Source organism: Gambusia affinis, linkage group LG03 (assembly GCF_019740435.1).
Source record: "Gambusia affinis linkage group LG03, SWU_Gaff_1.0, whole genome shotgun sequence".
NCBI lineage: Eukaryota > Metazoa > Chordata > Actinopteri > Cyprinodontiformes > Poeciliidae > Gambusia > Gambusia affinis.
Genome location: NC_057870.1, coordinates 4,213,958 through 4,227,291, shown reverse-complemented (window position 1 = coordinate 4,227,291; position 13,334 = coordinate 4,213,958). Strand labels below are relative to the sequence as shown.

General features: G+C 38.0%; 1 protein-coding gene across 4 annotated transcripts in view; it reads right to left on the bottom strand.

The window, feature by feature from the left end:
• The window catches only part of LOC122828829 (citron Rho-interacting kinase), a 62,329-nt gene that overhangs the window by 24,978 nt on the left and 24,017 nt on the right, over nt 1-13,334 (bottom strand). For all 4 annotated transcript variants that reach the window (XM_044112770.1, XM_044112773.1, XM_044112771.1 and 1 more), the window contains exons 14-16: nt 11,785-11,982; nt 11,635-11,688; nt 689-886 (exon numbers count right to left, since the gene is read on the bottom strand). In XM_044112770.1, the coding sequence (XP_043968705.1) occupies nt 689-886; nt 11,635-11,688; nt 11,785-11,982 (450 nt within the window). The remainder of the gene's footprint in view (nt 1-688; nt 887-11,634; nt 11,689-11,784; nt 11,983-13,334) is intronic.

Below are 13,334 nucleotides of genomic sequence, written 5' to 3'. Positions count from 1 at the left end.
TGTGACTTTGGAGGAGATGCAGAGATCCACAGCTCAGGTTGAAATATTTCTGTAAAACAACTAGTAGCTCAGTCAGATATTTCATGTGTGAGTGTTTAAAGCATCAATCTTAGTGAATACGATAGAAGTTTGAATGCGGTATCTTGTGCCCCAATCTCATCACTTCGTGGCCTTGTGCTGTTTGTGACGCATTATGTAATAAACGTAATAAAAATCTGGCTTCAGAGTGTAATAAAATGTCATCAAAATCACAAACAGTAATAAAATTCTTGAACATGTTTTGTAATACTTTGTGCTGCATCATGTAGTAGCATTACCACAGTGTAAAAACAATTATAATGTAATAAAGTTGTGCGTTATGCAACAACAATATTACGAGACTTAGGGACGTTTTACAGGACAATTTATTAACAATTTTTTGTCCAATAAAATGTTGTGACATGTCTAGACATAAGAATCCAAACAAGTTACAGCTCTAATTATAGCAAGCATTGCTTCTGGGAAGCATCGACTTTGGGGATGAATGAAACCAATCAGTTTCATTCTGCTTCAAAACCATAAAGTTTGCTATTTGAAAGGCACTTTAAAGCTGAATTATCCAACCTGTCCTTAAGTTACAAAGATGTCCTTAAAGCAGTGGACTGATTGACAAATTTGCCTAAATAAAAAAGGTTGCTGAGCAACATACCTGCTTCTGGTTGTTGAGGTGCATTTCACGGTCAGCCACCTCATGCCGCAGCCTGTCCACATCCTGGCTGAGCTGCAGCCGGTCCTCCCGCTCGTCAGAGGCCTCGTCCAGCTGCTTGGACAGGTAAAAGTTCTGGCGGTTCAGCTCAGAGTTCTCCTGAGTGAGAGTGGTTAGCTGCTCCTCAAGATCAGTGATCACCTACACAAGAATAAAAGAACTTGGATTTTGTTTAAAGAAAATACAAAAGAAGCAGTATATTTAAAAAAAAGATTAATAATAAGAAAAAGGAGATTGCTATCCTCTAGTTGTTCTGCTGGTTCCTATAAATCACTAATATGTCCAGTGCATCTTTTTTTCCCACTGACTTTTGAGCAGATTTGCAGAAACGTGATGGTGAATGATGAGAGATTAGAAGTGAAAGGTGATCTGTCCTGGTTAAAATAGCTGCAGCACATTTGAACACTTCTGTCCATGTGTGTGTCCATCGCCTTTGTGGAAGATAGTTTGTAAGTGAGAAACTAGTATTTTAAAGAGCAGCAGGTGTGAGCCATCCTTTATACTTCGTCTTTGTTTCCAAAGAACCAAACATTTATGTATTTTTTTAAAGGCATACCACACATCTAGAAATGTTCATGGTTGGACGTTTTAATCAAATTAATCTACACCAGAGCATAGATATGTTATGTAAACTGATTTGCTTTTTGAGCTCTTCTTTTTTTTAAACTTTCATTCAACAATATTTTATGGTAAGATCAATTATATCTAAATGTTAAAAAAAGATGAAAAATTAGAGAAAAAATGACGCGTATACATAAAAATGGAGAGTTTAGCTTTCAGTTCCCCCATTGAAGTCTGATGAACTGTAATCTCTAAATTAGCATCGTTTTGCTGATGTGGTTTAGGTCTCAAAATGCTGTTAAACTTCTGCATAAAGAGGATTTGTTTAAATTCTACATTAACATGCAGTTGGTTGTAGTTTGACTCCATGTGTGAATAATTCTTCACAATATATTTTTACACTTATTACATTTATAGTGCCAAAAGCTCACTGACTTAATGTTTTCTGAACTTCAGATGAAAACACAGTAAAATCGTTGTAGAGTTTCAGTGTTTCTGACTGCATCTCTGGCAGTGCGTGGCGTTTCCTGTGTTTGGTCATTCATGGCTTCATGCTGGGTTTTGGGAACATCGCTCTCATGCTTGCAGGTTATTTGTTTTAAAGTTGAAAGGTTTTCCCCCAGAATATCTGCTAACCCCGATGGTAGGGGCACCAGAGGAGTTCACCAGCGGCTCACAACTTTCTGTATTAAATGTTGAGTTACAAAAATATGGAGGCACACAAGCAGCCATCGACTATAGACCTAGCTTAATAAATCTTTCCTATAGCTTTTATTGGTGTATAAGAATCCGTATCTAAAATAAACAATGCTTGGTCTGGTGCTCTGCCAGGTTTATAAAACACCCTGAGAGACAGAATAGATTGGTCTGACTGCAGGCACCCGCATGTAATCCTTCAAATATTGTAGTGATTCTTCCATTAGTTGAAGCCTTCTAAAGGCAATCAAAATTAATCAATACTTCACTACTAATTAATTTAGAAAACCTGGCAACTCAAAAATAAAATCCACAATTTTGACTTCTGCAAATGCTTATTCAAGGATGGACAAATGCACTGAAAGACATTCCTGATCTAAAATGCTGTGTCCAAGGATTGTGCAGAAACTATTGCATACAAAATGTTTTCACAGAACCCCACTGGATTCCTCTCAGGTGTCTAAAGAAAGATCAGTGATGAGGCACCTGAATGTACTTATTGCAGAAACAGCTGCTGCTCTCCAGACCCCAGGCCCGAGCCTTTCCCCTGGGAGTTGTGTGGGATGGCTGATGCCACATGCAGTGCATACTTGACCGGGAGTCAAGAGTCAGTGCAGGACATTTTGAGTGATAGCTCTCCTTGTAGGTGTGCTACTGACAGCTTTCTCTGGGTTTTACTGATTTCTTACCCAATCTGTCTGATTTTACCCAGATCACAGAGACAGCAGTGATTCTGATCTGGAACTCTGTTGATTATCCTCTCAATTTAAATGGATGGATGGATGCCATAAGTTAAAATCTGATTTAAGGGTGTCAAACTTTGAAATAGGTACATATTATGGTCCATGGGCTGCACAGTGGCGCAGTTGGTAGAGCTGTTGCCTTGCAGCAAGAAGGTCCTGGGTTCGATTCCCGGCCGGGGATCTTTCTGCATGGAGTTTGCATGTTCTCCCTGTGCATGCGTGGGTTCTCTCCGGGTTCTCCGGCTTCCTCCCACAGTCCAAAAAACATGACTGTCAGGTTAATTGGTTTCTCTAAATTCTCCCTAGGTGTGAGTGTGTGTGTGCATGGTTGTTTGTCTTGTATGTCTTTGTGTTGCCCTGTGACAGACTGGCGACCTGTCCAGGGTGACCCCGCCTCTCGCCCGGGACGCAGCTGGAGATAGACACCAGCAACCCTCATGACCCCATTTAGGGAAGAAGGGTGTAAAGAAAATGGATGGATGGATGGATGGATGGATTATGGTCCATCGTGTTTACAGAAGAGGAAAAACCATTTCAACTAGCTTTTCTACCAGTTTGTCTAGAGATGTAGGCCATACGAGTGAAGGAATACTGTAGACGTGTTTCCATTACAAATATGTGCAAAGTAAATCTTTGAAAAACAAACAAAAAAAACTGTTTCGCAATTGCAGTGTTTCCATTAAATAGGAAATGTAATTAAAATCACATGAATACATTTGTTCAATAAATCATGAAACATGATGGTAGCAACAAATGTAACATTTGAGATGAGATATATTCATAATTCAGAACTAATCTATCAGCCATCAGAAGAGACATCGGCGTTTTATTCAGGTGTTGGAACAACAAGCCTCCCCCTCAGCGGCGTTTTGGAGAAATTGTAGTTTTACAGATTAGATATGGATTCAACACGTGGGAATGACACACAACGTTTTATGAATTGTGTGATGTTGTGAGAGCTCTAGTGGCGTCAGATGAACATTGTCTAAACAAATTTCATACAATAGAAATAAAAAAAAGTCTTCTTTGTTGTTTTCACCAGTGGCAACATCCTGCTGTTGATCATGTGACTCATGTGATGTGGGAAAAATTTATTTCCATTGCAATTTTGCAAAATACAGCTGAAAAATTCACCTCACCCTGGTGCTAAAACTTGTAATCAAAAACATGAGGTTTTTTTCAAAAATGGGTGTTATTAAGGAAATTTAATTTTGTGATTTCAATTTGCACAACTTCATGGTTAATGGAATCGCAGCTACTAATATGCGTTAATAAGCTCTCCTGTTTTTGCTGAATGAGTCGGATTTCACTAATGTCAGTTTGTCTGTGTTGTGTTTAGACCATTACAATAGCAGAATATGACCATGCTCTCTGCATAACGCATTTTTGATAAGTGTTATCACATTAAGTAAGCGATATAACAGAGGCTAACAGCTAATCTTCACACTCATCCCAGCAATCCAATAATCACAGCCGGAGTCTATCTAGAACATTATCAAGACCATTATCAAGCTTGTGAAAGAACTGAATGAATCAGCTCTTTCGGTTTCTGAATGGTAAAGAGTGAAACCATAAAACCAGATCACAGCTCAGCGATCTGCTGAGGAGAGCCACTTAGTTTCTAATTTTAAGACGAGATGAGCTGTAGGAACAACGAAGAAAAAATTCAATTCTTTTAGCCAAACTAATCTCTGTAAAGTGATAAAGTGGCATTTTGCCATTTCTAACCCAGAGAAAGTCTGACGGTGTCTATGGATGTGTTTATTTCATTTGACCATATTACATTGCAGTGGCAATGTAATATGAGACAGATAATCTCTTAAAAAATAATAAAAAATAAATAAAAAATAATAGTAATAATAATGATATTAAGCTCCTCTGCCTTTTCCCAGTTCTAACTAGGAACAACCAATCAGAGTCAAAAGGTGAGTCTTAGCGCTGTCAATCATGGCTGTGTGTGCACTACAGCTTCTCCCTGTCAGTGGTCATGACTGTTCATTCATCAATTACAGATTGATAATCAGTCACGAACAAAACATTTGTTTCTCCTCCATTGGCACATTTAGCAGTTCACAGTGATGATTGACAACGCTAAAACCCTCCTCTTGGCTCTGATTGGTTGTTTTTGACTGTGGCTTTATTGCCATCTGAAGACATGCAGAGTTTCTAGAGAGGAGTTGGAGGAACTCGATTTTTTCACATTTTGTCTTGCTTATGTTTTACTGTCTCAACATGGTGACAATTTTAATGTTAAGTAAAAACATATACATATATATATATATATATATATATATATATATATATATATATATATATATATATATATATATATATATATATATATGCATTATAAAGTTAGATACAGTAGTTTTACCCACCAACTATTAAACTTCAGTGTTAACATGAAGCACATTAAGTTAAGTAGGCCTAGTGATATAATTTTAGTAAGATCCCTTTCTTACTTAGTCCAGGTATTCAGAAGTAGAAGTGGGCCAATCGTTTCATTAGCATAAGGTCTGTTTTCTCCGTCAGCCTTCACCAGCAGGTACAGTAGGAGAAATGAGGGTTAGACTGATGAGGCTCCATGCTAAAAGCCTTTTTCTCTCGGCTCTAACAGAGACATGTAAACCATGCAGAACTTCAAGGAGGCAGAGGTAAGAAGCAGAGCTTTTACGTACACAAATTAGCTGTCTGCTCAGCACTGACTCAGTGCATCAGCTCCTCTAAGGAACGGAAGGGGACCGACAACATCCACTGAATCCAAAAGGCGGGGCGAGAGATAAACTGTGTGAGGGCTGCAGGGGTGATCTGTCATGCGTCTATATTTACTCAACTCAACTGGCAATCAAATCAATTGAGCAACTTTCAGAACTGCAGTAAATTGCATTGAGAGATTCAGTTCCTCAACGCTGTTGAATGCAAGTAGCTCGATTCTATTTGTGGAAGCTGTGGGTGTCAGTCTCCCTGATTGTAATTAACATTTACTGTGAGCTGAAGCTGCAAAATGCCGATAGATCTTCGCCTTCCTCTGAGTATGACTAAGCAGGGAATTGATAAGTAATCTATTGCCAAACTCCAAATGGAGCCTCTATTTTGAACTGACGAGGTTTTGACAGATTTGTTGTATACGACTAGAACATGTCCTTGTCTTTCCTTATTGTCTGGGTGATTTGAAAAACTTCAGAAAAACACTGTCAACTGTGGCAAAATGTGAGCAATCTGATTACAGCTAGGCTGCCACTTATTCTTAAAATACAGAATACCCCTTTAACTGATGAGAAAATGCTGCAATTCATTCTAAATACTCTAAATATGGACAAATAAATGAAGACAGGTTAATAACACAGTGATGGAAACTCTACTTACATTCAACAATGTATGAAAAATGAATAAACAAATAGTTTTTACACTCCACAAATCCAGAACAAACTTCTAGAAAACAGCTAAAAACAATGAGCTCCTTTAAATCAAGGCTAAAAACCCATGTGTTTGTAGCTGCCCTTAATAATGATGAATGGAGTATTTACCAATATATTTCATATATTTAGATACGGACTACAGTTGGTAACACATTTTTATATTATCTTACTTTTTTGTGTTATGTTTAGGTTGTAATTTTGTCCAGAGTATACAGTATAGTCTTAAGATTCTTATATTTATTATTATATTTGACCTTTGTGTGAACCTGCATCTTTACATCTGTCTATCATCTGAATTTGTCTATTCTGTCCTATTAACATTTGTTTTTCAGATTTTTATAATGTTAATTAATAAAATTTAAAAAGCACTTAAAATACTAAATTTCTTGCGACCATCATTTTTTTAATAACTTCTGCTGATGCATAGCGCTGCAGGAGATTTCTGTCTGCTGAGTAAAAGTAGTGACAGGCCTGCTTTTACTTTTCCACTTGAAATGTGGCAACCTTAGACAAAAGGTTAATGGAGAAATCATGTTGCTTCTGTAAAGTTCTGGCCTCCCGTTAATAATATATAGGAAATTAAAATTCTTTCTCCACAGTTTCATGTGTTCCTTAGAGAGCGTTCTGCTCTCAGATGACAAATTTACTTATGACTCGGAATAGCTAAGGATGTGTCTCCAGAGCTGCTTGGTCTAGAGTTTGTTTCCTTCTTTCTTCTGAACTCTGGAGCAGATAAAAAAATTGTTTTCTCAAAGTGGGAAAGCAGACAGTGTCTTTGTGGCAGCAGCACATGTCGAGCTGCGTTTCCATTGACCATGTAATTGCCCAATTTGACATTTTGAAGATAAATGTACTTAATGGAAACATAACAGTTCTGAAAAAATCTCTTTGGTGCTTGGATGAGGTGTGTTTCTTTGGCCCTATCTAAATTTGTTTTTTGTTTTTTTGCAAAACCACAATGGGAATCACAACAGGAAGCGACAGGAGGACGATGGCACGGCCTGTTTTCCAGTGACTTTTTGCCTGAATACGACTATTTGCATGTGATTTTAATTGTGTTTCTTTGTTATTGGAAACACCTCAATTGTGAACTTGTGTTTTGCACACTTTTGCAATGGAAACTTAGACATTGTATCTCCCCTTTGCATCACATGAACATAAAGCAACGTGTTCTGTTAGCAAGCAACTTTTGTAACTGCATTACATTGTTTAGGTGGGTTGATCAGCTGTGAAAAGTGGAGTGTGAAGTTAGGGTGTGTAATTTATCACATTATCTAGATTCTTTTTTCAACAATGAAGAATTATCCTGCATTATCCAGTACACTGCAAAAACAGTGACTATTCAGCTAGTGGACTGTAAACACATCTTAAGAAATAATAATGAACTTGCAAACAAGCTATCAGGTTTGCTGTCACTTTGTTCAGAACATGTAGGAAGACGCAGGTCTTTATCAGTCGAGTGAAGAAGGATTTTCTGTTACTGGTCAAAGTTTTGAAAATTGAATTTAAGAAAAATTCTACGTAAACCACGCATACCCAGAATACAACTTGTTGTCCTATTTTCAATTTCTGTTAGCATTAGTGTTGCATGTTTTGGTCCAACAACACCATGTTTAGTTTAAGATGAAATCTAATGTTTACTTTGTAGAAATGTAAGCACCAAGACTATGACTCCAGACAATATTATGTCTAGTAGTTTCAAAAGTTAGCAACAGTCCTTTCAACCAAATAAAAAGCTCTGCTAATGTAATCTGTTGAATATTTTGTCTCTAATGTCCAATTTTTGAAATTAAGATTTATGTGTGAAATGAAATGTGTGTGATTTGGAGCCATAGGGGGGAAAAAATCATCAAATGAATCCTTTTTTGTCAATATCAAACGCCACAGAGTGAAAGTGAAGCAAAAACAGTACCTGTGTGAAATTTTAGGGGATTTTCCATATTATCTAAAAACTCAGTGGAAGACTGCTTTCAGTCATCAGGCTCCCTTACTGTGGAAGCAGCTTCCTGTTTTTATCAAAAGGTAGACACTGTTTATTTTATAATACTAGATGTCTATCAGAGCTTAAAGAGGAGAGTATTTAAATCAACTGCTGATTAAGCCAGGATATATCACCAGGCTAAAACATTTCTTAACCTTAATGCTTCATGTAACTGTGCTAATTACAACGAAGAGGATGTGAAAGCGTCAGTGGAGAAGCACCGTGATATGAAGCACTTCTGAAAATGTTCATCACTTGGAATCTTGTGCAAAGGAAGTCTTCATGTTCTTGTTCATAGTAATTTAGCTTAACATTTTTATGCCATATTTAATATAGAGAATACAATCTGCAACCTTGTCTTAAACAAACTGCCCCTGAGTGCAAAGCAAATATGATGTTACCAAACGGTTCAGTGATGCATTATCTTCTGAGATAATCGCTGCTTGCAGATGAACAGAAGGTGGCACAGCTGCCAGTTCAAAAGTTATTTTTATGCATTTCATTTATTGTGCCATAGTTTTAAAATTTGTATGCTTCAACTCAGCTTCTTTTGCATGTGGTCTCATTCTGAAAAACATTTCTAAAACTTTAAAAATGTTTCAGAAAAAAACATTTAAAAATAAAACTTAGCAGTATCTCATTCTCAATAATCAAATCTAAACATGTCATAGCTGTGATTTGTGTTAAAATCCAGCCATTGATGGGAGGCCATGGTGGTTGGTTGGCCCTAACCAGCAGCATAGTTTGCTTGTGCCTTGGGTCAGCTCTGGCTAGTAAACAGCATTTGTGTTTTGGGGACAAAAAGGTTCTTGCATGGCTGCTGGAAACTGCAGGACAATTTATGGCTGACTTTCAACAATGGCTATCCTGTTACAGTGCTTTCAGAAAGTTGTCTCACTACTGCTCTCTTTGTTTGCAGTGCCAGTTTAGGTGGACAGCCATGTTTTGGTGGTTGTTTCATACTCTATTTTCAGATGATGGATTGAACAATTCTCCATGAGAAGCTGAAAGCTCATATTAAGCTTTTTAAAACTTTTCAACAATTTTCTCCCTGACCAGTTTGCTGCACTCATGACGCAGTTTGTTCTTTAATAAACCAGCTGAATTTATACTGACATTAAAAAACTACCCAGGTGAACCCTATGAACTATTTGAGTACCTTCTAAAAGGATTTGTTTTGTTGCCTTTGGGTTTTAGGCCAGATATTTTTATTTGACAAGATGCCAAGTGTCAAATAATTCAAGAACAAAAAATAGAAAAAAAAAAAAAAAGGAAAATATGATTACAATATTCACCGACAACATTGAGATGCTTTCTGACATCAAGCAACCCTATGTGAGGAGCTTCTTGAAAGGAAAATTTTATTCTGCATGTCAGCTGAAACACAGCAGTGGTTCCTCCGAGGGTCAACAGGAGGTCTGCTAACAGGAGGTCTGCTAACAGGAGGTCTGCTAACAGGAGGTCTGCTAACAGGAAGTCTGCTAACAGGAGGTCTGTTAACAGGAAGTCTGTTAACAGGAAGTCTGCTAACAGGAAGTCTGCTAACAGGAGGTCTGCTAACAGGTGGTCTGCTAACAGGTGGTCTGCTAACAGGAGGTCTGCTAACAGGAGGTCTGCTAACAGGTGGTCTGCTAACAGGAAGTCTGCTAACAGGAGGTCTGTTAACAGGAAGTCTGCTAACAGGAGGTCTGCTAACAGGTGGTCTGCCAGCAGGAGGTCTGCTAACAGGTGGTCTGCTAACAGGAAGTCTGCTAACAGGAGGTCTGCTAACAGGAGGTCTGTTAACAGGAAGTCTGCTAACAGGTGGTCTGCTTACAGGAGGTCTGCGAACAGGAAGTCTGCTAACAGGTGGTCTGTTAACAGGTGGTCTGTTAACAGGAAGTCTGCTAACAGGAGGTCTGCTAACAGGAAGTCTTTTAACAGGTGGACTGTTAACAGGAAGTCTGCTAACAGGAGGTCTGCTAACAGGTGGTCTGTTAACAGGAAGTCTGCTAAAAGGAGGTCTGCTAACAGGTGGTCTGCTTACAGGAGGTCTACTAACAGGTGGTCTGCTTACAGGAGGTCTGCTAACAGGTGGTCTGCTAACAGGAGGTCTGTTAACAGGTGGTCTGTTAACAGGAAGTCTGCTAACAGGAGGTCTGCTAACAGGTGGTCTGCTAACAGGAAGTCTGCTAACAGGGGGTCTGTTAACAGGAGGTCTGCTAACAGGTGGTCTTTTGACAGAAAGTCTGCTAACAGGAGGTCTGCTAACAGGTGGTCTTTTGACAGAAAGTCTGCTAACAGGAGGTCTGCTAACAGGTGGTCACATACACATTAGCGAACCTCTGCAAAACTCAAAAATTCCTAAGGAAAGATGTGGTTCATCTTGAGGTAAGACTCTGCCGTTAGCTTACCATCAGTGAAGCTAACCATGTTTCTCACTAGCATAATATGGTAAAAATGGCTTCAAATGTCACCCTGTGATTCTTTTGGTTTTGAAAATAATATTAAATTGTATTTTACTGAGAGTGGACACCCAGAAACAGTGTGGCCTTGCTTCTGCTCCTAAAATTAAGGATTAGTATCTGCTCAAAGCAGAGGGGTAAAAAAAAAAAAAACAAATAAAAAAAAATAAGTTGATTAGAGAAAAATGAATGAGCTGAAATTGATATTTGCAGTGAAAAACTGGAGATGAAGAATCACTGGTTATCACATTTCTATAATTTCTCAGTTAATCTTGATAAAATACTCAATACTTTCACTATAGCAATTAATAAATGTAAGAATTTAATTTAAAATAGCATTTGGAATACCAATGAATAAATTAACAAAGCCTCAGTAATTTTGTATTGCTCTGAAAAACAGTGCATTCATAATACAATTTAAATGTTTGAACTTAATTTTATTACTCTCAAATAAGTTCCCCAGCTGCATTTCCATTGAATATATTATTGCGAATTTGACATTTCGAAAGTAAATTTGCTTAATGGAGACACCAATTTCTTTTTTTTTTTTTTAAGTTTTTTGATTTAATGTTTTGTTGCTAGGAAGAGGTTATTTTTTGGTTGTATTCCACATAACTGGAATGGAAACTTTTCTTTTTTTAACATCACACGAGTCTGGATGATCAACATCCAGATGTTGCCACTGGTGCAAACCATTAAGAAGAAAACGACAGGAAGAAGTTGGAGGCGCGGCTTGTTTTTAATTATTCACGTGTAATTTTAATTGCGTTTCTTATTGAATGGAAACACTGCAATCGTAAAATTGTGTTTTTGAGAAGTTGGCGGAATACTGAAAGTTTTCCGTGAAGTTAGATTATTTCGGTATATTATTGAGAAGTAACATATTATGAAGAAAAGAGGTGCAAGAGCTGCATTGACTCTTGCACACACAACTTAAACACGCTATTTAAGTTGTGTGATGATTCAGAAAGTATTCAGGGAAGGAAAGCTGTCAATAACAAGAAGCAATGAAACGGCAGGAAAAAAGAAAAAAGGAGCAACTCACTGCACAGCTGTCTCTCAAGGCATCGTACTTGCGTTGTATCTCATCTCTGTGTGCCTACGAAACATGGCAAGAGAGACAGGGAGACGTCACTGCCAAAAGGACATGACACCAAAGCTTAGAGAATCCTTCTTTGCTTTCCGCCTCCCTTACTCTGAGAACAGTGATCTCCTCCTCGGCCTCTGCAGTGGTCTCCTCCAGCTCGGTCTTGGCCTGCTGCAGTTGGCTCTCCAGAGCGTGACGAGCCGCCTGGAGGTTGGTAATTTGAGATTCCCGCTCTTGCAGCGACAGGGTCAACTCTGTCACCTGGCGCTTTATTTCCAGCTTTTGCTCCTCGTTCTCCAGTCCGATCTACATGGGAAAATGAATCCCCTCATTTACAGCTGCGGCCAGAAAGTCAGAGGCATGTTGACCTGTCAAAGCTTTCCACAGGGATCAAACAGCAGCAGTGGCACCTCTAGAAAATTTTCAAGGCCAGACATGACCAGAAAAAATTTTATGCGGGCCAAGACAAAAAATTAAAATAACAAATGTGCCAATATAAAAAAGAAAATTATTTGTACATTCATTTCCTTATTTATTGGGTTTACATTTTTGTCTTGAGTCAAGAAGACAGCTCTGTACGCCTTCCTGACCTGAACATGATTTTCTGAGGAGAGGCAACGTTTTTCAAGAGGGGGCCATGGCCTTCCTGATCTCCCTTTGGGAGCCCCAATGAACAGTAGCAAACTGGTTAGCTAAAATAACTTCAATGAACTAATTAGTAGATATTTAAAATAGAATTAAAAAGCTAGAGATGCACTGAACAATCTGCTGGTGACTGGAATTAGCATATTTTTTAGCTTGACTGGCCCTAATCAGTAATGACCAGTAATAATTTTTTCAACAGACTATACCTAAACACCAACAAGTTCTTCCTACAATAATCTTTGATATCAAAGTTACTACAGGATAGCTAACTCAAAATGATCCATCTTAAAAATAAAGTCTGAGGAAGCCTGAAAGCTATAAATGAAACAGGTGTGTCACTGCTACTGGGAGTTAGATTTTAGCAGATAGCAGGAAGGCTAAATATATTACGGCAAAGTTTCTCTAAGTCTCTGGAGCGTTCAGCTTCTGTCTATAGGGACTGACTGAATTTGGAAAAAATTAGTAATATTTTGTAAACTTCAGACCCAGGATAAAGATCTCAAACTTCTCAAAAATCTAGCTAGCATTGTCTTACTAATCCTGGCTATGCTAACTGCTACCAGAAAATGCTAAAGACAGTTACACATTGCAACTCTCTGATTACTTTTTCTATCACTATTTTTATAACTTGGTTGTGGATGTCGAATTATAATAAAACTCTGAGTTAGTCTTTATTTTACATTCACTAACACCTAACGAGATGATCAGTAGCTAAGAACAAAAAGATCAGATTTGGTTTAAATGGCTATTGTCAGGTCAGAGCTTTATGAGCTAGAAGAGTCTGACTGGTGCTTCTCATCCTTGCTCAAGCGTTAAAAAAAATTAAAAAAACCTGGTTGATTGAACAGAAAATTCAACAATTGTTTAAATGTTTTTTTGCTAATTGAGATAATTTCCTGTAAAAGAACACAGCAGCTCGCATTTTAATGAGCTACATTTACAGCAACTGCTGTACACCAGATGCTTATTAACATCAGATATGAAACTAATAAATGTAAAAGTTAAAGTCATAG